Raw genomic sequence first — 27978 nt, 5'->3', positions numbered from 1 at the left:
AAACCCAAGTACTAATAGGATGTTCGCCTGGATTCTTATCTTCTGGTTCTTGCAGACTCCCAAATTTGTTTCTGCTATTGTCTTTAATATCAGTAGATGTTATAGCATAATCCGTGAAGAATTTCACCATGAAGGAGATGTTTTGATTGGTGCATTTTTCCCTCTTCATACCTTCTACACTGGGAAGAAAATACCACATCCAACTCTAGCATATCAATATTTGGACAATTACCTACAGTAAGTACAATTGATTTTTTTTCTACTTCAGAATGTTTATGACACTGAGTGTGTAGTCATTAAAATTTACTTATAGTTTATATTTTATTTTCACAAATTGACTCTTAGACATTCTAAAATCTTTTCATCAATTTTATTTTTCTTTTATGTTATTTTCATCACTCAGAATGAAATGATTTGGTAACTTTGACTGTGTTCCTTGTAGTTTCCTCATTTGATTGATAACCATAATCTCTTATTGCCATTCCTGTTATTCCACAATGTCTGAATCGTTTTCAGTGTTAGAATTTTGAGGATGATTTATTACAAACCTGACCTTGCTGGTGTTAGTATTATAGAAATACTGCTGGTGCCTGTGATATTAGATGGTAGCACTAAATGCAGTCAGTTTCAATGCTGTGATGCTTGAGTAAAGAGGCAATGTGTGTTACAGCAGCTGATTCCAGTGTTGAAAATGTCACAGTTAGAAGTTTTGAACACTTCTTTGCTCCACAGATGCTTCATCTATCACCTGTATTATTGTAAGTGATAGTTTGATAATTTTTATTATCAGACAACTTTTTTGTATTTACCCATTTGCATTGGTTCGCATTATTTATTCTTGTTTTTATCTATGTGTCTCCCAAACTATAGTGAGTGTGAGAGTTTCATCATGGTGCTGATACTTAGGCAGAGTTAAATAATTTATGTTAATGGATAGTGTCAGACAGGTGTTGCTGAGTTGAATTGAAATATTCATGTATGGTTTTTAATAAAAATATAAGATGGTTTTATCCTAACCAGATGTTCATTCCCACTAATGACATTTTTTATGTCTGTTTAAGACATAAATAAAACAATAGTACTTGTAAATCCCTACGAATATATGAATAATGTGTTGGAAATTAAAAAGTAAAAAATTACAATAAAAATACATGAAGATTTTAGAATCATTAAAAGTGAATTTGTCAAAATAATAATTTAAGCAAAACAAAGATGGTGTGAAAGTGAATTATAATGTAGAGACAATATTCTGGGCCTGGTAAAATCTTTTCAGGCACTAAGTCACTAAATAAAAAAATGTGGAGGAGATAATTATTTTGATATAAATTAAAACTTTATAGATTTTACCTTTGACTTTTTATCAATATTTAATACATATCAAATATTGGTATATAAATTAGTTATTTAGCTAAAATATTTTGTGGTACTTCTAACTTTTTAGAAAATCATATTTTCACTCAAAGTAAATAATATTTTACCATATGCATAGTAGATTGGACAATTTTGGTTGTTGCGTGGATCCTCTTCTATTTCATTGCAATTAATGTTCTTAAAAATACACTTATCTGGTGTCCTTTTCTTTTAGCAGTTCAGGTACCAATGTGTATGTATAAGTGTTTCTCTTTATTTTGTTCAACAGCAAGCCATTTACTGCAAAGACTTTATGTCCTAATATGTAAGCAATTAGTGTCTGCTTTAATCACAAAAAAGAGAATTGATTCCTGTGAAAAATATTGAACTTGCATAATATCAAAAAAAAGTAAGCCAAATTAATGACAAAATGCAGTCATTTATATTATAATGTATTAAGAGTATTTGTGATATATAAGGTTCCTTATGAGTATGGAATAATATTAAAAGAACAGTGGCTTGTTTTATTTTCACGTTCATGGTATATCATTTCGACTCATTATCACACTCCTTATTAGTATGTGTGTACATACTTTTTAAGTACCCACAAATGCAGGTGAAGGTAAAACAGTGTGAACAAATGTTCTCATTCTACAGTGTGTGTTTTAATAGCAAGCTCAGGCCCCCCTTTTCAGAACTAGGATCCTGTAATGCACAAATCACATCATTGGCTAATATGTTCCATATGGAAAATAGGTCTGCTTCACCTATCTTTTTAGTTAAACAACTTTACTTTAAAAAGCAGAAATAAACGTACAAATTTTAACAGAATGTTTGCATTAAACTATATGAATATATTTCTGTCAGTACTTGACTTTTTTAATGGTTTGATAGTATGTGTTGAAATTTTACAAGTTACAATGAGCATAAAGTGCATGTAAAACAAAAAGTAACATGGAAATAGTCAATGTTTTCTTGGTGTGTAAAGATTAAACATAATGGGTTTTAAACAGAAAATAATGCCACAAGGCTATATATTCTTAGCTCTTGAATTAGTAATGATTTAAGGTCTAAGTGTACCACATTCTGAGAGGTTGCTATACATGTATATTTTTTCTAAAAAGGACTGAGTCTTCCACATTTGTCTTTTTTTTTTTTTTTCCGAGCTTCATATGTCAGTTCTTTCTTGAGTATTCAGATCTTTCTGGAGCTGGATTCCAGTTATCAGTAACTGCTTATTATATCTGTTCTTTTGTGACTGGGTTACCTCACTCAGGATGATATTCTCTAGTTGCATCCATTTGCCTAGGAATTTCATAAAGTCATTGTTTCTAATAGCTGAATTGTACTCTATGTGTAAATGAACCACACTTTCTTTATCAATTTATCTACTGAAGGACATCTGGGTTATTTCCAGCTTCTGGCTATTATAAATAAGGCTGCTATGAGCATGGCAGAGCATGTGTCTTTACTATATGTTGAAGTATCTTTGGGATATATGCCCAGAAATAGCATAGCTGTGTCTTCAGTTAGTACTATGTCCAATTTTCTGAGAAACCGTCAGACTGATTTCCAGAGTGGTTGTACCAACTTACAACTCCTCCAACAGCAGAAGAATGTTCCTCTTTTTCCATATCCTTGCCCACATCTGCTGTCATCTGTGTTTTTGATCATTGCTATTCTGACAAGTGGGAGGTGGAATCTCAGAGCAGTTTTGATTTGCATTTCCCTGATGACTAGGGATGTTGAGCATTTTCTTAGGTGCTTCTCAGCCATTCGATATTCCTCAGTTGAGAATTCTTTGCTTAGCTCTGTATTCCATTTTTTAATAGTACTGCTTGATTCTCTGGAGTCTAACTCTTGAGTTCTTCGTATATAAATGTGGCTTCAAAGGAAGAGATTGGTAGTGTTTAAACTGACTCTATTATGCAAAATACTTTGGAGAGTATTGGTATTAGGTCACCAATGAAGGTCCAATAGGATTCTGCACTAAACACACCTGATTCTTGGCTTTCTTTTGGGGGAGGAAGGTATTGATGACTGCTTTTATTTCCTTCGGTGTTATGGGATTGTTTAGATGGTTTATCTGATCCTGATTTAACTTTGTTATCTGGTATCTGTCTAGAAATTAGTCCATTTCCTCTAGATTTTCAAGTTTTATTGAGTATAGGCTTTTGTAGTAGGATCTGATAATTTCTTGAATTTCCTCAGTTTCTGTTATTATGTTTCCCTTTTGATTTCTGATTTTGTTAATTTGTATACTCCCTCTAGTTAGTCTAGCTAGGGGTTTATCAAACTTGTTGATTCTCTCAAAGAACCATGCCTCCTTTTGTTTATTTTTTGTATTGTTCTTTTTCTTACTACGTAGTTGATTTCGGCTCTGAGTTTGATTATTTCCTACCTTCTACTCCTCTTGGGCGTATTTCCTTCTTTTTTTTTCTAGATCTTTCAGCTGTGCTGTTAAGTTGCTAGTGTATGCTCTCTCCAGTTTCCTTTTGGAGGCACTCAGAGCTATGAGTTTTCCTCTTTCTACTGCCATCATTTTATCCCATAGATTTGGGTAGTTGTTCATTTTCATTAAATTCTAAAAAATCCTTAATCTCTTTCTTTATTTTCTTCTTTGACCATGCTATCATTGAGTAGTGCATAGTTCAGCGACTATGTGTATATGGAATTTTTGTTGTCTTGCTGTTATTAAAAATCAGCCTTACTCTGTGGAGATCTGACAGGATGCATGGGAGTATTTCAATCTTCTCATATCTGTTGAGGCTTGTTTTGTGACAAGCTATATGGTCGATTTTGGAAAAAGTACCATAAGGTGCTAAAAAGAAGTTATATTCTTTTGTTTTAGGATATAAAATTTGTAAATGTCTGTTCATTCCAATTGCTTCATAACCTCCTCTAGTTTTGCTGTTTCTCTGATCAGTTTTTGCTTCCATGATCTGTCCATTGATAAGAGTGGGATGTTGATGTCTCCCACTATTATTGTATGTGGTGCAATATATGTTTTGAGATTTAGTAGGGTTTCTTTTATGAATGTGAGTGCTCTTGTATTATAAGCATATATGTATAGGATTGAGAATTCCTCTTGATAGATTTTTCTGTAATGAGTAAAAGGTGTCCTTCTTATCTTTTTTGAAAACTTTTGGTTGAAAATCTATTTTATTTGAAATTAAAAAAGCTACCCAAGCTTGTTTTCTGGTGCCATTTTCTTGGAAGGTTTTTCCTTAGTCTTTTATTTTGAGGTACTGTCTGCTTTGTCTCTGAAATGAGTTTCTTGTATGTAGCAAAATGCTTATTCTGTTTATGTATGAAGTCTAAAAGTTTATGTCTCTTTATTAGGGAATTGAGATTATTGATGTTAAGAGATATTAAAGAATACTGTTTTTTTTGTATCCTGCTATTTTTTTAACAACTTTATTTTACAAAACAAAGATAAATGTACAGATTTTAAACATTTTTGCTTAAAAATATACATTTTTGTCAGTATTTTTTCAGATTTTAAAATAATTTTTACATAAAATTAAATGAATATATTTTTAGTGAGTACTTGATTTTTTTAAGGTTTGATAGTATGCATTGAAAACTTAATAGTTACAATGAGCATAAAGTACATGTAAAACAAAAATGTAATATGGAAATAGTCAAAGTTTTCTTGTTTTGTAAATATTTTTTTTGTTTTGTTTTGTTTTCTTTATTTTTTGGACTTCATACAGACTATGAGTTGTTTCTGGGGGAGTGCAAGCCTCTGGGGTTAGCATCCCACTATCAGTGACTGCATATTATGTCTGTTCTTTGTGACTGGGTTATCTCACTCAGGATGATATTCTCTAGATGCAGCCATTTTCTTAAGAATTTGGTTAAGTCATTGTTTCTGGTGGCTGAGTAGTATTCCATTGTGTAAATGTACCACAATTTTTGTATCCATTCATCTTATGAAGGACATCTGGGTCCTTTCCAGCTTCTGGCTATTATAAATAGAGCCGCTATGGAGAGTATTGCTGTTATATCCCCAATAAATGTCTGATAAAATTCTGCACTGAACCCATCTGGACCTGGAATTTTTGTGGTTGGGAGGCTTTTGATGACTTCTTTTATTTCTTTAGGTGTTATAGGGTTATTTAGATGGTTTACTCGGTCCTGGTTTAACTTTGGGATCTTGTATCTGTCTAGGAATTTGCCATTTCCTCCAGATTTTCCAATTTTGTGGAGTATAAGTTTTTGTAGTAGGATCTGATGATTTCTTGAATTTCCTCAGTTTCAGTTGTTATGTTGCCACTTTCCTTCTGATTTTGTTAATTTGTATATTCTCTCTTTGCCCTATAGTTAGTCTGGCTAGGGGTTTATCAATCTTGTTGATTTTCTCAAGAAACCAACTCTTGGTTTTGTTGATTTTTTCAATGGTTCTTTTTGATTCTATTTGGTCTATTTCTGCCCTAATTTTGATTATTTATTGCCGTCTACTCTTTTTGGGTATATCTGCTCCTTTTGTTCTAGGGCTTTTAGCTGTGCTGTCAGGTTCCTGATGTAAGCTCTCTCCAGTTTCTTTTTGGAAGCACTTAGGGCTACGAGTTTTCCTCTCAGTACTGCTTTCATTGCATCCCATAGGTTTGGTTATGTTTTGTTTTCGATTTCGTTGAATTCTAGAAAATTCTTAATTTCTTTCTTTATTTCTTCTTTGACCCTGCTATCGTTTAACAGAGCGTTGTTTAGTTGCCATGTGTATGTGGGCTTTTTGTTGTCTTTGTTGTTGTTAAAGACCAGCCGTAGACCATGGTGATCTGAGAGGATGCATGGGAGTATTTCAATCTTCTTATATCGATTGAGGCTTGTTCTGTGTCCAATTATGTGGTCAATTTTCGAGAAGGTGCCATAGGGTGGTGAGAAGGTGTATTCTTTTACTTTAGGATAATAGGTTCTGTATATATCTATTAATTCTAGTTGGTTCAAAGTCTCTGCTAGTTTTGCAGTATCCTTGTTCAGTTTTTGTTTCCATGATCTGTCCATTGGTGAGAGTGGGGTATTAAAGTCTCCCACTATTATTGTGTGGGGTGAAATGTATTTTTTGAGCTTTAGTAGGGTTTCTTTTATGAATATGGGTGCTTTTTTATTTGGAGCATATATGTTAAGGATTGAGAGTTCCTCCTGACAGATTTCCCCGGTAATGAGTAAAAAGTGTCCTTCCTTATCTTTTTTGATAACTTTTGGTTGGAAATTTACTTTATTCGATATTAGAATAGCCACTCCAGCTTGCTTCTTGGAACTGTTTGCTTGGAAGTTTTTTTCCCACCCTTTTACTCTGAGATAGTGTCTGTCTTTGTCTCTGAGATAAGTTTCCTGTGTGGAGCGAAAGGCTGGATTTTGTTTATGTATCCAGTCTGATAGCCTATGTCTCTTTATTGGGGAGTTGAGTCCATTTATGTTATTAGATACAAAGGAATAGTTGTTTCTGTTTCCTGCCATTATTGCTTTTGTGGGTTGAGTTGTGTCTGTGTCTTTTTCTTCTTTTAGTTTTCTTGTTTAGGAGTTTTCTTGTTTTTACTAGGCTGTATTTTCCTTCATTGTATTGGGTTTTCCACCTATAATTCATTGTAGTGCTGGGTTTGTGGTCAGATATTGTGTAAATTATGATTTGTCTTGAAATATCTTCATCTCTCCAACTATGATGATTGATAGTTTTGCTGGGTATAGCAGCTTGGGCTGGCACTTGTACTCTCTTAGGGTGTGCATGATGTCTGTCCAGGCTCTTCTAGCTTTCATAGTCTCTGTTGAGAAATCGCTTGTGATCTTTTTCCCTTACTGCTTTTAGTATTCTTTCTTTAGTTTGGGCACTTGATGTTTTTACTATTACGTGTCGGGAGGTATTTCTTTTCTGGTCCAACCTATTTGGAGTTCTGAAGGCTTCTTTTATGCTCGTGGTCATCTCATTCTTGAGGGTAGGGAAGTTTTCTTCTACGATTTTGTTGAAGATATTTACTGCCTCTTAGTTGATACTCTTCTCCCTCTTCTATTCCTATTATCCTTAGGTTCAGTATTCTCATTGTGTCCTCGATTTCCTGGACATTTTGGGTTAGGAGCTTTTTTTTTTTTGCATCTTCTCTGGCTGTTTTGTCTATGTTTACAATGTTGTCTTCTGCCCCCGAGATTCTCTCTTCCATCTCTTGTAACCTATTGGAAATGCTTGCTTCTGTGACTCCTGATTTCTTTTTTTGGTGTTCTACCTCTAGGGTTATCTCTTTCAGTGTTTTCTTTATTGTGTCAATTTCCGTTTTAAATTCTCTCTTCCATTCCTTCATCTCTTTGGTTGTGTTTTCCTGTAGTTCTTTGAGTTTTTTTTTTTTTTTTTTTTTTTTTTTTTTTTTTTTTTTTTTTTTTTTTTTTTTTTGTTTCCTCTTTAAAAGCTTCTGAATCTTTTTGCTTTTCCTCCTGTTCTTGTTTAATTATCTCTATCAGCAACTTGAGGTATGATTTCAGGTCTGTGTCTTTTTTTTTTTCTGGAGTGTTTGGAATTCCGATGTTTGCTGTTATGGTAGAGCTGGGTTCTGGTGTTGCTAGATTGTCATGTTTTCCCTGGGATATACTCTTTCGCTTTCCTCTTGCCATTTTGTTGTCAGTGATATGTTCTTGCCTTTCCCTTGTATCTGATCTGTGTCCCTGGATCTCCACTGGTCCAGGTGGCAGATGGGCCGAGCCCTGTTCTATGTCTCAGAGTTGCCAGGTGGGAACAGAAGTTCCAAAGTTCTGTTCCTGGTAGCTGGATCAGACAGGGCATGGCGGGGCAAGGCAGGGGGTGCACTTTCTGTGTGCACTCAGCAGAGATCTCTCTGCTCCCTGGCAGCCCAGGTCTCCCACATACCAGTTGCTCATCCTCAACAAGCCACCGTTCCGGGTGGCAGATGGGCAGGGCTCGGCTCTGTGCCCTGAAGTCGCCGCCGGGTGGATACAGAAGTTCCAAAATTCTGTTCCTGGTCGCTGGATCAGGCAGGACAGGGCAGGGAAAGGCACGGGTGCACTTTCCGTGTGCACTCAGCAGAGATCTCTCTGCTCCCTGGCAGTCCAGGTCTCCCACCCACCAGTTGCTCAGCCTCTAAGAGCCGCCGTTCCGGGTGGCAGATCGTTTCCTGCTATTTTTGTTGTTAGAGGTAAAATTATTTTTTTGTGCCTTCCTATTTCTTTTTTTTCTTCCTTAGTGGTTTTCTTTCTTTTCCTAGGGTGTTATTTCCGATTTTGTGTTGGGTTTTCCATCTATTATGCTTTGTATTACTGGATTTGTAGTCAGATATTGTGTAATTTGGTTTTTTCCTGGAATATCTTGGTCTCTCTATCTACTGTAATTGAGATGTAATTGAGGTTACTGGATATATTAACCTGGGCTGGTATTTGTGTTCTCTTAGAGTCTGTATGATGTCAATCCAGAATCTTCTACCTTTCATAGTTGATGTTTAGAAGTTGTGTGTAAGTCTGATTGGTTAGATTTATATGTTACATGTCTTTTCTTCCCTGACTGCTTTTAGTATTTTTTCTTTGTTTTAAACATTTGGTATTTTCTATTATGTGTCAGCAAAAGTTTCTTTTCTGGTCCAATCTATTTGGTCTTTGTATGTTTCTTGTTCATTCATGGTCATCTCATTCTTAAAGGCAGGGAAGTTTTCTTCTAAGATTTTGTTGAAGATATTTACTATGCCTTTTACTTAATATTCTCGCCCTCTTCTATGTCTTAGGTTTGGTCTTCTCATTGTGTCCTGGATCTCCTGGATATTCTGGGTTAGAAGATTTATGGTTTTTGCATCTTTTCTGACTGTTTAGTCTATATTTCTATGTTGCTTCAGCCTCTGAGATCCTCTCTTCAATCTCTTGTAGTGTGTTTCTGATGCTTACATCTATTACTCATGATTTTTTTTAGTGTTTTTGTCTCCACAGTTGTCTCTTTTTGTGTTTTCTTTATTGTTTCTCTTTCTGTTTTCAATTCCATCATTTGTTTATTTGTGCTTCTTTGAATGATTTCTCCTAGTTTTCCTGTAATTGTTTGAAGGAGTTTTTCACATGCTTCTCAAAATCTCCATCATCATCATGAAGTATGATTTTAAGTTTAAGTCTTGTTTTACTGAAATGTTTGACAATTCATTACTTGCTGTGGTGTTAAATCTGGGTTCTGATGTTGCCATTTTGTTTTGGTTTTCATTGCCTTAGTTCTTTCGCTTTCCTCTTTCCATCTTGTTATCTGTTATTATAGGTGACCTTGTTGTCACTGACTGGTGCATGTCTCTCCTGTGGATCTGAGTGACCATAGGCTCAGGGAGAAAATTGCTAAACCTCACAAGGACCCTATAATCAAAGAGAACTTTAGACCTATTTCCTTCAGAAACATCAATGCAAAAATACTCAATAAAATTCTTAACAAACATATCAGTCAACCAAACCCTCCCAGGGATTAAAATCTAACCAATGAATACAAATGGAGATACTTATGGCTCCAGTTGCATATGTAGCAGAGGGTAGTTTGTCTCGCATCAATGGGAGAAGAGGCCTTTGGTCCACTGCAGGCATGTTTTCACAGTGTAGGAGAATGCCAAGGCACTGAGGTAAGAAAGTGTGGTTCGTATTTGCAAAAAAATGGTAGGGTAGGGGGAGATGTGAGTGGAGGGAAAGGTGATAACATTTGAAATGGAAATACAGAGAATATGAGATAAAGGTGATATAAATTTTTTTTAAAAATCCTTTAATAACAAAGCTAATGACAATATATATTGTCTTTTAAATCACAAGGACAGAACATTATTTTTTTCAGCACTAGAAGTTTTTTTTTTATCAATAGATATATTATTAGGTAATGCATGTAAGAAGAGAGTAAAAAGTTTTTTACTTGTCACTTTTAACACTTCTCAATTAATGTTTTTTAAGCTACCATAAACTGTGTTTTCATCAATGTAAAATAAAAGCACCTGAAAATATTGCATGGACACATTTCAATTGAGTATCAAATTTATAATAGCTTATGGTTCTTAAATACTTGTTTTCTTTTTATCATTTATTGGATATTTTATTTATTTCTATTTCAAATTTACACCCTTCCCATTCTTTCTCCTATTTCCTCTCTATTTGCTTCCATGAAAATGATCCCAGTCCCAACCACCCATTCCTACCTCATCACCACAGCATTCCCCTACAATGGAGAAATTAGCCTTCACAGTACCAACAGCCAATGTTATTCTTTACTACATATGTGACTGGAATCACGGATCACTCCATATGTACTCATTAGTTGGTGTTTTAGTCAGTTGGAGCTCTGTGGGATTTAGTTTGTTGACATTGTTCTTCCCATTGGGATGAAATCACTTTCAGTTTCTTCAATTCTTTTTTTAGCTCCTTCATTGGGGTAACCATACTCAGTTGATGAGGGAATCCTCATCTGTATAGTATGACTCTGGCAGAGCCTCTGAGGAAGCAGTCATATCATATATATGCCAGTAAATACTTCTTGGCGTCAGCAATAGTGCTTGGGTTTGGTGGCTACATATGGGATGGATCCTCATTTGAGGCAGTCTCTGCATGACCTTTCTTCAGTTACTGTTCCACTCTTTGTGCCTGTATATTCTCCTGTGAGAATGCTATTCTCCCTTTTAATGACAATATGTGTTGGTCTTTCAAATAGTAAGGAGAAGACCCTATTTTTAAAAAATTGTATATCTGTTTTCTTTCTATTTTACAACTTTTCCCCCAAATTAAGAATAACATATCTTTCTTCAATTTAGAAATTGCCTTTTATCTATTCCACATCATCAATTTATTCTATTCTTTATGGTCCTATGTATAAAGGTAAAAATAAATTTAATTAATTGTCAAAAAATTGTTGCTTTTCCTAAAAAGATAATTAAGCCACATTTTAAAACATCATTAAATCACCTCTGCACTCAGAGTAATGGCTCCTGACAACGTTTAATGTAATTTAATAATTTCACTCTGTGTTACCCTAATACCTTTGAGGAAAGGCCATCCTAGAATATTAGTTGTCTAGAAGAAATCACAGCATGGGCAAAACTTGATACTTCTTCCGAAATTATCAAATAACATTCTTGAGTGCCTTTAGTAGAAATGGACCCCATAGGATGATTTCTATGAATGCCTGGCCCCCACTGAGTGGTCTTGATAGAGTTAGTGTGTTCCTTTTCAGGGTGTTTATAACTGTAAGAAGGTCAATTTGCCCAGGGTCTTCACTTCTGTGTTTGTGGATAAAAATGTAGGTCTCTCAGCTCCCTGTCCAAGGCCATTTCTGCCTATATAAGAAAATGCTTCCAATCGTCCTGAAATAGACAAGATCTCTGAAATTATAAGTCAGCTGCAGTTAAATGTTTTCCTTCCTAATACTTGTTATGACCACTGTGTGTCATCACATACATCAAACATAAGGAAGACAGAAGCTGATACCAAAGATTGGGTTATTGTTGTGATAGGCAATGCTTTTAAGTGTTTTGAGGAATATTGACTTTGCAACTAAATCAGTGAAACTCTTTAAGTGTCGATTAAGGAGCCAACAAAGGAAGACTGAGGCAAAAAGTGTTGCTGAGTAAGACTTGTCCTCTGTGTTCCCGGATCAAGTGGACAAAGATGAGATGAACATTACATTATTTCATAAAAATTGCTGTTTGTATATCTTGGAAAAGAATGATGCTGGATTTTGACCAATTGCAAAAAGTGTGCCTAAAGCGAAAGTGAGGTTATATATTCATTCCCATGACAATAAACATCTCAAAAGAGGCTATTATTGACACTGGCAATATGTCAATAGTGTTTAAGCATGTAAAGACATATAATGAAAAATATAAAGCTGAGAAAGAAAAATGCAAGATTTACAGATCCAAGAGAAAAAAATATTAAGAACTGGTATTGGTCTAATTCTTATGCATAAATACATACAGAGATTAAAGGAATGCTTGATGCTAAATGGAACAAATGGAGTGAAAATTTCTGGGGAAAATTAAAGCCATCTAGGCTTCCAATTTGTTAGAAGGAGTTTATGTCCAGCTTCAAATACAGATTTGACTTTCAGGATATATTATTTTAGAAAGTAAATAAAAGTACGTTGCTTATGGCATCTTTCTGTATGACTAAGGACATCTGTTAAGGTCAGGATTATATCAGGAATGCCTATGCAAGAAGACTTAGATGACACATTATCACAAACTCCAAAAGACTGCCAAGAACACTCCATGATGTTGAAGATGACAGAGCTGTGGAATATCTGCCCAGGAACACTGCTAACATGGAATCGAAAAAGCCCAGGAGAAAGATTTTTTTTCAAGTGAACAGAGATTCAAGAAATTGGAGATGTGATGAACATTTTGAAATCAGGTATTGAGTTAGGGTTTGTAGATTGCTTAGCTTGTTTTTGATCTTCCTTAGGCCTACTATTTTCTTACTATGTTCTTTTTTTTCCTAAATATTAAATGGTATTGAAAATTCCTTGCTATTATCTATGAGAAATATTTGATCTATTTTTTATATTTTTATTTTCCAGGAGATTGCAATGAAAAGTTGCATAAATTTTACAAGAGACTTCTAAACTTTGGACATCTAATAAACCTAAGGCTGTTCTAGAATATAGGAATTTAAATTGGACTATATGTGTTTTGCACTATTTTATGGCTACAACCCCATCAGAAGCAAGGATGAAATGTAGTGCTTTTAACAAGAATGTCCATAGACTATACTGTTTAGAATTTTTGACCATACCAACTGGCAATATTAGGATGTATGGCCTTGTTTGAGTAGGCATGGAATTGTTAGAGCAAGTATATTATTTTGGTGGTGGGGTTATATAAGTAGAACCAGTCTAACCAGTGTGTTCCCATTTGTACTTTTCCTGATGCTACATTAAGATGCTCAGATAAATTGTAAAGAACATTACTGCCTTTATAATGTCATGGATCCTCCCATGAAAATAATAGACTAAAACACAAAAATTGTAAGCTAATCTCATTTAATGTTTTTTTTAATGACAATAGTCATATTCCTTGTGTCTCTTCACAGCAATAAAAGGCTTACTAAAAAGAATTTCTTCTTTAGATAGGAATTGGACTTCATGCTAACATTAATTTTCCTTGCTGGTGTTTTGAATCACTTGAACATTCACAGGTCATTGTATGTTATGTTATTTTATTTTATGTAAGATCATAAATATAACTTCCCTCTTCTCTTGAGAATTTATTGTTTTGTGAGGTTATTTATAATCTATGGTTTATAGTTCCTGTTTATTGCTTTTGTGCTATGTTTTTAAGCATTGGGGAAGAAGAAGAAATATACAATGGAAACTTAATAAAGGGTTTTTTCTGTGATAAATTCACTTTAACGGAGAGATTAATTGATACTCTTTTGTCAGTGTGGATTTGAGTCACTTCTAAATAAAATGTATTTTCCAACAAAACTTTTTAAACAGATAAGCAGATTTTTCAGAGAGTAAAATACCCCAAATATGAGGAACTGAGTTCATACCTCCCAAAAGAGTATGATTACATACCTATAATCTGCTAATCATATTGAGGTTAGAAGAGAGTAACAAGAGAATTTCATCAAGCTTGTTCTGTAGAAATCTAGGCATATTTGGTTAAGAAAAATAACTCAAGCAAGACTTTATTCCCAGTAGTATACAGAAAGAAACAGGAAGGTATTTCTGAATTCAAGACCAGCCTGATATACACAACAAATAACAGTCAAGTAATAGATACTATGTTATTAAGTAAACAAGCAAAAAACTGAACACTAAATGAATAAAAACAAAAATGTATAAATGCATGAATACATAAACAAATAAACTCTTCATAAAAAAAGGATATTACAAGGTATCAACCCGGGGCTGTCTAAAATACATAGTTACTGAACACCATACATAGGAAGAGACACACATACACACAGTCACACACACAAACCTTATAAATACACATAATGATAAAAATAAAAGGAAACTGTGCTGCATTCTTCTTAATCTCGTCTATTCAGTTACTGAAGCAGGCTTTTCTAAGCTTGTTCTCTGACACTAGTAATTCCATGCTGCCATATTCAAAAATTTATATCAGAAAAATAGACACATTGGCCACATATAAAATATAATTAAATTCAAAATATTTTTTAATTAAGATATTGTTTTTAAAATGTGTTTGGGTTGATAATAAAATAATGGGTTTTCATAACTGAAGACCTTAGAAGGGGAATATCTGAATTCTAATAGAACTTCTCTTGGTGTAAAATGATTTCTTACTTGTAAATAGAGTGTGTAAAAAATTAAGAATTAAAATATAAATAGTATGTGGTTTGAAGAATTATAATTAATGAGTTGTAATGGTAAAATATCTTACCTAATTCTCATACATTTTCTAATCTAGTTCATCCATTCATATTAAAGAAATTAAATTACAAACTTATTTGACTCAAAATTGATCTATAAAATTTGCTGTACTAAATATGTGGATGTGAGTGATATATATACATATATAATATGTATATAATTATATAATATATATATATAATTACCCTCTTGTGTGTTTTTATGCCATAAACCCAGATATAACTTTAAGAACTACCAGTATATTCTGGCTCTGCTATTTGCTATTGAGGAGATCAATGAGAACCAAAACCTTTTACCCAACATATCCCTTGGATTTGATTTCTACAATGTCAGATTCATTGAGAAAGAAACACTTATTAATGCTATTATTTGGCTCACTGCTCATGTGCAGGGATTTGTTTTACCTAATTATAATTGTAAAATGAGAAATTTAACTGCTGCACTCACAGGAACATCATGGATAACATCTGCCCAAATTGGGACATTGTATCAACTCTTTAAATTTCCACAGGTGAGAAAATTTGGATTGTGGAAACTGAAAGGCAGTTCATTTTCTTTATTTTATAGTTGTCTTTAACCTGAAAAAGTTTTAATCCATTATCCAAGCATCACAGAAATACCCTGATAAATGGAGTTCCTTTCAGATTTTTCTTTCTTGTAAGAGAAAGGATGGTGTAGTTTAAAAAAACATGTAAGCCCTTGAAACTTACAAGCTTAACAAAACTTTCTGTAGAATGTAGGGAATGGAATGTTCTTTAAAATGTTCTCCTGCTATTATATATTGCTTTAATAATATAATTTTGTTTGATGTTAATATTCCTCTTCTTTCCAATTTGCTTCAGATTACTTTTGGACCTTATGATCCCCTGTTGAGTGACCGTGGTCAGTATTCTTCTCTGTACCAGATGGCCCCCAAAGACACATCTCTTTCACTTGCCATTGTTTCTTTGATGGTTCATTTTAGGTGGACATGGGTTGGTCTCATTCTCCCTGATGACCACAGAGGAAATAAAATTCTATCAGACTTTAGAGAGGAGATGGAGAAAAATGGTATTTGCATAGCTTTTGTAAAAATGATCCCAGCAACATGGACTTCATATTTTACCAAATTCTGGGAAAATATGGATGAGACAAATGTAATAATTATTAATGGTGACATTGATTCTCTAGAAGGTGTAATGAGAAATATTGGGCAAAGGTTACTGACAGGGAATGTCTGGGTCATGAACTTTGAACAACATGTTACTCGACTTGCTGATTATTTCCTGTTAGACTCATTCCATGGAAGCCTAATTTTTAATCACAATTATAGAGAAAATTTTGAGTTTACCAAATTCATCCAAACAGTTAATCCTAATAAATACCCAGAAGACATTTATCTTCCTAAGATGTGGAATTTTTTCTTCAAGTGCTCCTTTTCTAATCTTAATTGTCAAGTTTTGGAAAACTGTCAAACCAATGCTTCTTTGGATGTATTACCTAGTTATATATTTGATGTGTCCATGAGTGAAGAGAGCATTAGTATTTACAATGCTGTGTATGCTGTGGCTCACAGCCTCCATGAGATGAGAGTTCAGCAACTTCAAATGCAGCCTTATGAAAATGGAGAAGGGATGGAGTTCTTTCCATGGCAGGTAATAAACGTTTTACTGCATTTATTGTCAGCACTATGTCGTATGTGATTTACAATTACAGTAAATTAGATATTGTAAAAATCAGTTTATCTTGTTCACAATCATGAAATTTTTGTGTTTCTAACGTTACCTAGACGTCAAAGTAGTTTCAAATGTATGATGTTGTAAAAAGGTTGTGCAGGAACAGGATCAAGTATGCCTAATTAACCTCAAGTTTATGTCTTCAATATGTTGTTGAAAAAATTTTCTTATGTTAATAGTAAAAAATTTTATAACTCAATGCTTCATATATCTGTTTCAAGAGAAGATAAAAAGGGACATTTTGAAAAAACAATAATGGTTGGTTTATATATAAATGATACCTTTTAATGAATTTCTAGACATCAGCATCACATCCTCCTTTGAGACTGTGAGCCTCTAAAAATATCCTGAAATGAATGGGTCTAGGTAGGTTTCAAAAAACATGATATTTTTATAGATCAGTCGTCATTGATTGCTGGATTGAGCTTGGTTCATAGATTTCATTTAAAGAAAAATAATAATTAAGAAGCATAATGGGACTCTGGATGCTCAGGTTTTCGCTAACTTCTCATTAAAGGAATTTTTACTCAAGTTGATTTTCACATCAAATATTAAAAATAATAAGACACATTTCAAAACCCACATATTGTTCTGCACCTTGGGCACAGTATAATAAAAAAAATATTTTTTGTCAGCTTAACACTTTCTTGATGGACATTGAGGTGAGGAACAACAGGAATTTAGACTGGAGACAAACGGTAGATGCAGAATATGATATTATTAACCTTTGGAATTTACCAAAGGGTCTTGGACTAAAAGTAAAAATAGGATCTTTTTCTGCAAATGCTCCAAAGGACCAACAGTTGTCTTTGTCTGAAGAGATGATTCAATGGCCAGAAATATTTTCAGAGGTGGGTTATGTATTGTTTAAATGCTTTGTTCTTGTATTATAAAGACAATTATTAGTTTCTGTAATAATGCTGCTTGACTCAAGTTTCTTTACACTTCTAGTATCAGTACAAGATACCATAAAGTAATACTAGTATAGTTGCTATTCAGTTTCTTTGATTCAGGTCATTGGAAGTATATAGTGTTCAATAAGTGCCCAAGTATTAACTCATATGTGGATTAGGTTTCACAAATTTGTCTCACATTAGGAATGGAACACGTGATCAGAGGAATTTTACATCTCCAAATGACTCATATGTTACTGCACTAGAATTGAATCAGTCATATGTGATCAATATCAAGAAACAATATTTAAATTTATTTTTTATTTTATGTTCAAATACCATGACCAAAATTGAGTTTTGGAAGAAAGATTATATTTTGCTCTATGTTTCCTGAAGTGCCAGAGTCTACCAAAGACAGAGGCATAACAAGATGTTATACTAGAGACAGCATAGGAAACAGAAAGAAAATGTTTTTATCTATATATGTTAACAGTAAATAAAATTAGAAACCTGGAATTGAGGAAACATTATAATGTTTCTTTTCCCCACCACAGTTTCATAATTCTATCAGAAAGTCTGAAACCTGAAAGTTTTAGCAACATCCCATAATATATCACCATAAAGCAAAAAAAAAAAAAAAAGCCTCAAAAGCTTTAGCCTACATTAAACGTTTTGAGTTCAAAATACCACATAATAACTCCATGAGCATAACCTAACCGTCATTCAATTCTCAGTATGTCCTATCTCATCCAATGTTTAATAAGAACTTCAAATAACAGTTTTATGGTATAAGTACAAAACTAATGGGGTACTTATTTGCTTCCATGACAATTATAAGTCCTCTCAAACTGACTGTCAAGATTCACAATAATATTGGATGTTAAGATGTTCAACCCAAATATCAGAGAGTAAAGTGTTCAACTGTATGGACCGAATGGCCTTCTCTATCATGTTCCTGATCACCAATGCTTCACAAATTTGTTCTTAACTAATTAAAATTCCAAAATTGTAACTCTATGATAATTCACAGACCAAAATTTAAGCACATTGGCCTTTTCATGGCATTTCTTTCATTTTTTATTTATTTCTTTAAAATGTTTATTGATTATTTTATTTACATTTCAAATGTTATCTGCCTTCCTGATTACTCTCTGCAACCGCCCTGTTACATCCCCCTTCCCCCACATTTATGAAGGTGTTTCCCCACACCCTCCACTTCTGCCTCTCTGCCCTAGAATTCCCCTAGGGGCACCAATTCTTCTCTAAAACAAGGGGTTCCCTCCCATGGATTCCAGATAAGGCCATTCTTTCCTACATATGCAGGTGGATTGATAGATTTCTCCATTAGTTCTTTTTGCTTTGAGGTTTACTCTCTGGGAGCTCAGGAATGTATGGTTGGTTGATATTGTTGTTGTAATCCCATTCAGCTCCTTCAGTCATTTTCCTAACTCCTCTATTGAGGTTCTCATAGTTAATCAGTTGGTTGGCTGAAAGCATCCATAACTGTATTGGTAAGGCTTTGGCGGAGACTCTCAGGAGACAGCTATATCAGGCTCCTCTCAGCAAGCATTTCTTGGCATCAGCAACAGTGTCTGCATTTGGTTGCTGCATTATGGGATGATTCCCTAGGTGCGGCATATTCTGGATGCCCTTTCCTTCAGTGTCTGCTCATTTCTTCATTCCTGTATTTCCCGTTAACATGAGCAAATCTGGGTTAATACTTTTAAAATGGTGGGTGGCCTAATTCTTCACCTGGAAAACCTGCCTAAACTCTGGATAAGGTCTCTTCAGGTTCTTGATCCTTTGTTATGGGTATTTCAGCTAATGGTACCCCGTTGGTCCTGGAATTCTCTTGCATTCTGGCATCTGGTACTTTATGTTGAATACATCCACCCCCCCATTACCACCCATAATTTTTAAATTAGGTGTTAATAACATTTCATCACCCTTCACTGCATAACACTGAAGAGCTGTTTTTATGGTTTTTCATAAATGCCTAAGCATTAGATAACATTCTTTTCATTCTTCTCAGATCCCTCATTCTGTGTGCAGTGAGAGTTGTGGGCCTGGATTCAGGAAAGTAACCTTGGAGGGTAAGGCCATCTGCTGCTACAAGTGCACTCCTTGTGCAGACCACGAGATTTCTAATGGGACAGGTAAATGCTTCTTTATGGATAACTTTCTATTTCTACACTGGATAACTCAATATGCTCACAAATGAAAAAGATCACATTAAAAGTCAGATATATATTTTTTATTACTTTTTTAAGGAATTTAAATATCGTGATTCATGATCATCCCCTGAAATAGGTCACCACATCCATTACAAATTATACTTTATATACATCTTCAATCTTATGCCAACATTAGTACTGGAAGACACAAATATTTCTCTTTGTACTTCCAAATGTTTTTCATTTCACTCTGCCACTTTGAATATATTAATAAATTATGAAATATTTTTAAATATATTTCAATAATTTTTAAGAACCATATAAGTATCAGACATGTTGATTCCTCACAGGGATTATTAACAACTCATTTCTCATTTTTAGTTTTTGATAATTTTATATATTGTGTTTTCATTATATTCACCACACACAGTCCTCCCAGATTTATTTCCCCTTAACTAGCTACAAAATTTTGTTATTTAACTATTGAGTACATTTATGGATAATCATTTATACGTCCTCATATACATGTAACTTAAAGGTTGTTAACCAACCTTGTGCTGTACACTGAAAAGTAATGCTGATTTTTCTTTCAGTAGCTAACAACCGCAAATAACTTATTTTATTGGGGTGGTTGGGTAACTTCATGGCTACCTCCAATATCTTTGCTGAAATTTGGACTGGGTTAAGCTTCCATGAATCTAATACATTTTCTCATCTGTTTTGAATTTATGGCAACATTTTTTGTGTTTAAAAAACAATTTTATTTGTAGTCTTCTATACACTGAAAGCTTGCTAACTTTCTGCTAAACTACTCTGCATTTTTTTTTTACTGGAAACATTACAAAAGATTAGGTGCTGTAATCTTTTAGGGAACATGTATTGCTAGGGGCTGACTTTAGGTTTTAAAATTCCATGTGACATCTGGTCTCTATTTTTCTTTCTGCTGCTTTATTCAAATCAGGATTAAAGAATTCAACTTCTTCTGTTCCAGTGTGATCTATCGAATGAGGTTCTAAGCATCCTGTTGTTATGAAAATTAATAAATATTCTAAAACTATATGCAAACAGCACAATTAAAGAATGCATTTATTTATTTAAAATTCAGTCATGAACTTCATACTGAGGCCACTCTTTAACAGTTCTTTATCCTATTCCTTTACCCCTCCCCAGTCATCAAGAGGAGGCTCTCTTACCATCAGGACCCTCTCCTCTTTCGGCCTCAAGTATTTAGATAAAGAAAATTAGGAACAGACCAGGCAGCCCTCTGCTATCTATGTATCTGGGTGCCTCAGTCAAGTTATGCAGCATGCTGTATAGCTGGTGGTTCAGTGTCTGGGAGATCTTGGAAGTCTTTGTTAGTTGAAACTGGTGTTTTTCAAATGTGGTCACCTTTATCTTCTGCTATTCCTTCCTTTACCTAATTCACTTGTAGGGGTTCCCAACTAAATTATAGTGTTTGGGTTTAAGTAGCTGCATATTTCTCAGTCAACTATTGAATGAGCTTCTCAGAAGACATCCATACTAGTGTCCTGTATGTAAGAACATCATAGTATCAATAATAGTGTTGGACTTGGTGTTTCCCAAGGAGATGGATTCCCACTGGGATTCCTTTTCTTGGTGTTTTCTCCACTTGTGTCTCAGCAGTTCTTCTATAAAAGTATAAGTCTGTGTCATAGGGCTTCTAATTCATTTGAGTTAATTTATTATCCAGCCACTTAGGTTACTTCTTAGCTATAGAAGAACTCCGGTAGATTGTGAGAGGTCAGTTATGTAAACTACATAAGATACCATTTACAAATGGTGATATCTTGATTATTTCTTGTCAAATTTGTATATCCTTTATCTACTATTGTTGCTTTATTGTTATATCTAGAACTCTGAGGATTATATTTAATAGATAATCAGAGAGCGGATATTCTTTCCTTGTTGCTTAATACAGTAGAATTGCTTCAAGTATCTTTCCATGTAATCTGATGTTTTCTGATGGTTTTCTGTATACTACTTTTACTCTGTAAGTGCCTTAAGTTCCTGATCTCTCCAATACTTTCACCATGAAGGGATATTATAATTTGTTAAATGCTTTTCAGTCTTTGAATGAGATGATCATACTTTTTTCATTGGTTTTGTTTATGTAGTTGATTACATTAATGTTTTTTGCATATTGAACCATCTCTGCATCCTAAAATTCCATAAACAACTTATTCCAGCTGATATAACCATCCAAGAATGTTTCTGCATAAAAAATTAGCTCAAAAATCAGTAACCTCATATACTTAAGCAATAAAATGTATGAGAACAAAGTTAGGGAAACAATACCATTTAGAAGAAACACAAATGATATCATCCTCATGTAGCTCTAATAAAGTAAATGAAAGCTCTATGACACTAATTTCAGGTCAATAAAGAGAGAAATTGAGGAAGATATCAGAAGATGTAAAGATCTCCCTTGCATTTGGATCAGCAGATTAACATAGTGGAAGAAGCTGTCTGAACAAAAGCAATGTCCAGATTCAATGCAATCCCCATTCAAATTTCAACACAATTTTTTATTAATTTTGAAATAATTCTATACTTCATACAAAGGTGTTTGTTTCTTATTAAGTGTTTATACTCTCTTGTTTTAATATTAGCTTATATATATATATATATATATATATATATATATATATATATATATATATATATATATATATAATACATTATACTTTTAAATTTTAACCAAAAGAAATCCTTACACACACACACACACACACACACACACACACACACAAAATATATATATAGTGAATTTTTGAATGTATCTTCTGTATGCATAATAACTGCTTCATAAACTAAGAACAAATCTGGACAGTATCTGTTACTACTTATGTTGTACAACAGTATAAAGCTAAACGAAATGATAAACACTGTAAATTTAACAATATTGCTTATAGAAAGTTGAACAGTAAGGTAGCGCTATATATTATATGTTAAAATATCAATTGAATAATATTAATGAGATAAAATTGACTCCCTGGTTATTAATTAAATTTTATGAAATATAAAAATATTATGTAATCAACTGTCTTAGTTTGGGTTTTACTGATGTGAACAAACACCATGACAAAGGATACTCCTGTAAGGACAACATTTCTTTGGGGCTGACAATATTTAACTGGGTCCTTTTACCAGTTCAGAGGTACAGTCAATTATTGTCTTGGTGAGAGCCCGGCATCATCTAGTCAGCAATTATACAGCAAGAGCTAAGAATTCTACATTTTATTCTGAAGGCTGCTAGGAATAGACTGGTATCTAGACAGGTAGGATAAGAGTCTTAAAGCTCATGCCCACAATGACACATTTCCTCCAATGAGGCTACACTGACAAATAGTGCCACTCCCTGTGCCAAGCATAATCAAACTAGGGCTTTTCATTCCCTGTGAGCTATAGCATTGTTTATACACTTGAGTCTATGGAAGCAATATCTAGGGATAGTATAAAAAACATATTTTTCTCTAATTTTCAAGATCCACATAGTCTCTAAAAGTTTTAACAATGTTAAAAATGCAAGTTTTTTTGTCTCTTCTGAGATTCATGCAAACTCTTAACTGTAATCCTCATAGCAAGACACAAACTAGATGCTAAAACTCCAAACTCTGGATAAGCATGTCTGTTGTTAAGGAAGTCTTCAGGCCTCTACTCCATTTTTATCTTTGTTGACAGCAACAAGTTTGCTTCTGCTTAGCCAATTCTAATTCCTGTTAGCAGCTTTTCTCAGAAGATACCTCATGGCTCTGAAATCTTAAACATTTTGGGTTTTCAAGGCAACTTCAACATTATAGCTTCTTGGTCCAATGTCTGCTATCCACACATGATCTTCTAGGCTCCAATGTAAGGCTTGTATTACTTCTCCAGCTGCCCTATGAACCACTCTAGGCTCTTGTTGATTCCACTCTATTTCTGCTGATGTCCTTGGTGATCATCCCATAGTATTGGTGATCTCCATTACACTTCGGTCTTCAACTGCAGCTAGGCTTCACCAATAGCCCTTCATAGGTTCTCTTCAGAGTGATATGAATGCCTCTACTTCTTTGCATGGCCTCTTCAGGCTTGGGACATCAACTACAACTGAGGCTTGACCTTCAACAATGGCCTTTACTGGCCTCTCATAGTGCCACACCTAAGCTATTCTCCTTGACCCCTTCATACATTCAAAATCAGCACGACAAATCCTTCCATAGCACTAAGTAAAAGTTGTCTGTCTTTGGAACACAGCTTCTCTGTATTCTCAAAAATCATTTCCCAAATGATTTCAGTGGTGCTGGTTTATTTTTAATTATTTTAATTACTTAGCTCAGGCTAACAGAATCAATTGTTCCCTTCATCTCTGGTTATTGACTCACACTCCAGAGCCAATACTTTCTGTGGCTGGAATATGGCTTTTTTATTCTATTACCAGTTTTTGTTTCACAACTCTGGAACTGCTCAGGCTTGGCTGTCATGGGATTTCTTCTGTAGATTGATCATGGACTCAAAAATCTGCATGGCTTTGTTTCCTGAATGCTGAAATGTAATGCATATACAGCTGGATTTAAGCTTTACTCTACTTGGAACCTGCTGTGTCACATTCGTGCCTTGAACTCAGAGATCTGTTTGTCTTTGTCTCCTGTGATTAACACAGTTTACCATCATACCTGGCCTAAGCTTTTTATGACCACGGTTCCACATGATCCAGGTATACGCCTGTGTTTTCTGTTCTCTTAATCTGGAGCACAAGTGTGTTCTCTATGTGCAGATTGTAGTTCTCTATAGATTAAAACTCAAAAGTATTGCTTTTTGAACTGAATATACAAACAAAACTATTTGTTTGGGTGTGATTTTACCCACCCAACTCTCTTAATTCTTTCTCTCCTTTAACATAGGATTTATCATCATTTCATTAACTGGTTCCCCTTTACTTTAACTTGAAATATATGTTTTATATTTTTCCATTCTGCTTGCTATGCTCGCATGAAAATGTTCTTTATGATACTTAAACAGAGATGAAAGTCTCTGTTTATCTCTTTAAGACTTTTTTTGTCAATTCATTTAGTATAAATCTCTTTATTTTGGCCTTAGTTAGGCTTTTTAGAAACAGGAAAGAGTCATCTACATTTATTCACCAAAATATTATAAGAGTATCTCCAAATAAAATTTTTTTCCTGTGAAACTTGTAGAACCGGGCTTTCACGTTTCAAATAACCCTCATCAACAAAAGCTTCCATATTCCTAAAAGGATGATACATTAAATCCCACTTACAGCATTCTGGTGCTTTCCAAATTAAAAATCTCAAAATCCACATTTTCCAAGCAGGGACATGACCAACCTTATCACAGTAGAACCCGACTTTTGGTACTAACATATGTCTTAGTTATTATTTTACTCGTGTGAACAAATACTTTAACAAGTCAACATTTATAAGAAAAACTTTTCAGCAGGATTGGCTTACATGTTCAGAGGTTCAGTAAAATATTCTCAAACAAGGAATATGACAGCATCCAAGCAAGGATGGCAGTGGAGTTGGTTAGATTTCTACATTTTAGGTGAAACCTTCTAGGAAAAGTTTGACTTCCAGGATTCTAGAAGGAGGGTTATAACGCCTACAACCACAGTGATAACACAACAAGGGCACACTTCCAAATAGTGTCACTCTCAAGGCTATGTATATTCAAACTACCATACCCAGGTAACCAAACTAATAAATCTTGGAGCATTTATTTTAAGTTCATCATAATACTAACAAGAATTTAATAAAAACAAGAATTTAATAAAGTTTTAGAGCAGATTATTATAACTATTTAAAAGTTCCTCACATCTTCTAAGAATATTTTATCAATGCTTGGTTAAATGTTATAAAAATATATTATTGGGTGATTTTTGAGCACATTGTAATGTAATAGAGTCTACTCAATAAACTTCAGCAGAGAATTAACAGAATTTGAAAACACAAATATTTTACAAAAAAAAGTTTATTTATGATTCACAAATAAGAAAACATTATATGTTTTGTAAAACTTCTTCCATTTACTAGATTTCCCATGTTTAAATTAAAAAATATGTAAATTATGATTACTATCAGGGCCATCATAGAGTTTTACAATGTAATTTCATATTCTAGTTACTTTAAAAAGAGATACAGCATTATCATTAAAGGCAGAGAAATATTGTAGGACAAGAGAAGAAGATAATTAGCTAACACACCTTAAAACACAATTAAGATTCTTAAGGATTTACTGAATGTTGATGGGTACCTGTAAAGATAAAATAATATTCTGTACATAGGTGTAGCTTGAAAGTCTACACATTTTCACACTGAAGCCACTCCCAGTTGAATATACACTGGTTCTACTGAATAGACTGAGAGGTTATTAAAATGAGAAATGTAGAGAAGAGAACACATTGAATTCTGAATAACAACTGAGGGAAGGAAAGGAGTGTAGAAACTAAAGAAGAAATGAATCAAATTCTATTATATATGAACCTGAAAACAGAAAGAAATATATAAGGAATATACATTTTGCAGTTTATATATGCAAAATTGTATGAACAAACATACTAATTACTTTTTCCCTGAGAAAATAAAGAATGGTAATTTTTGTGACAGTCTTTATTTAGAAATGTCTCAGAAAAAAATAAATCTCCTTAGTATAGGCTTTTGATCTCATTAAATCCTATATTTCTGATAAGATGCAGACCAGTGCATGAAGTGTCCAGAGAGTCATTATGCAAATAAGGAGAAAACCATCTGCTATCAAAAATCTGTGAGCTTTCTGGCCTATGAAGAACCCTTGGGGATGGCATTAGCCAGCATAGCTTTGTGTTTATCTGCACTCACAGCCTTTGTAATCAGCATCTTTGTGAAGCACAGAGACACTCCTATTGTCAAGGCCAATAATCGAGCTCTCAGCTACATTTTGCTCATCACACTCAAATTCTGTTTTCTATGTTCTTTGAACTTCATTGGTCAGCCGAACACAGCTACCTGCATCCTTCAGCAGACCACCTTTGGAGTTGCTTTCACTATGGCTCTATCCACTGTGTTAGCCAAAGCTATTACTGTGGTGCTTGCCTTTAAGGTCAGTTTCCCAGGGAGAATGATAAGGTGGCTAATGATATCAAGGGGTCCAAACTACATCATTCCTATCTGCACTCTGATCCAACTTCTTCTTTGTGGAATATGGATGGCAACATCCCCACCATTCATTGACCAAGATGCCCAGACTGAACATGGACACATCATCATTTTGTGCAACAAGGGCTCAGATGTTGCCTTCCACTCTGTCCTGGGATATCTCTGTTTCTTAGCCCTTGGGAGTTACACCATGGCCTTTATGTCAAGAAATTTGCCTAATACTTTCAATGAATCCAAATATCTGTCTTTCAGTATGCTGGTGTTCTTCTGTGTCTGGGTCACCTTTCTTCCTGTCTACCACAGCACTAAAGGAAAGATCATGGTGGCTATGGAAGTGTTCTCCATCTTGGCTTCCAGCACAGCACTCCTGGCCTTCATATTTGGTCCCAAGTGTTACATTATCTTGTTGAGACCAGACAAGAATTCACTTAATCATATAAGGAAAAAAACACATTATTGTCAGAAGAATTCTTTTACAATATAGTTTTAAAAAATTAGGTTGTATGTTAACAACTTCATAAAAGGAATCATTCATATATCATTCTAAAATATCTTATGCAATTACAGTATAAATAAAAATATATTAGGTTTCATTTTATTACCCAAATTCACTATGGTGATATAGTATGAAATCAATTTATTTTCCATGGTTGAAAAGCACATTCACTCTGCTAATCTTTTATATATAATAGTATTGTATTTAAATGAGTTGCTATATTCTGTGTCTAAAGTGTATATATAATGTGCAACATAATGTTTCAAGGAAGAACTTTCTGAGTCATGAAGAACATCCGTTCAAGATGAAAATGATTTAGTTTTAAAGGCTGTTCATAGCCTATATCCAGAGTCCTCTGTATTCTGTAAATATTACTTACATCTTTGAAACTACAAATCTTTCATTCCAAGGAGTTAATACTCTGCCTTGTAAATCATGAGTTGTAAAAAGAATGTGCATCTTTTAAATATAGAATTTAAGATGGTATAGAATTCTGTTGTCAAAATAGTAACAGATAAAAAAATGTTTTTTAATTGCGTGTTTCAATCACCATTTGTAAGATTTTGACCATTTGTATAGCCACCACCAGATAACCACATGAAGAGAATAAGTCAGTTCCTGTCTTCTCTTCTGTTGTCTTCTCTTTTAAAAAATGTTTTATTGCTTTGTCTTAAATTTAAAATTAGGCACCTAAGCTCCACTCATCTTTGGTCCATTTGTACCATTATTTTATAATGAAAAAAAAAAAAAAAAACAACCACAAAACATCTTTTTGTGGAAGGAACAGTCTATCAGTATGTTCTAGTGCATACCATATTGTCCACATTTCTTTATTTATACATGTTTATTGGCTTGATTGA

At 34.0% G+C, this 27978-nt stretch overlaps 1 protein-coding gene across 1 annotated transcript; it reads left to right on the top strand.

The window, feature by feature from the left end:
- Nucleotides 1-19: 19 nt before the first annotated feature.
- On the top strand, nt 20-27106 carry LOC308439935 (vomeronasal type-2 receptor 116-like; the record flags this gene model as incomplete). Its single annotated transcript, XM_080941880.1, has 6 exons — nt 20-237; nt 14906-15200; nt 15532-16323; nt 17040-17255; nt 19330-19453; nt 26178-27106. The coding sequence occupies 6 exons, from the start codon at nt 20-22 to the stop codon at nt 27104-27106; spliced, it is 2574 nt and encodes an 857-aa protein (XP_080798006.1).
- Nucleotides 27107-27978: the final 872 nt, after the last annotated feature.

Source organism: Micromys minutus (genome assembly GCF_963924665.1).
Source record: "Micromys minutus genome assembly, chromosome: 30".
Taxonomy (NCBI): domain Eukaryota; kingdom Metazoa; phylum Chordata; class Mammalia; order Rodentia; family Muridae; genus Micromys; species Micromys minutus.
This window is presented reverse-complemented; position numbering and strand designations above follow the sequence as displayed.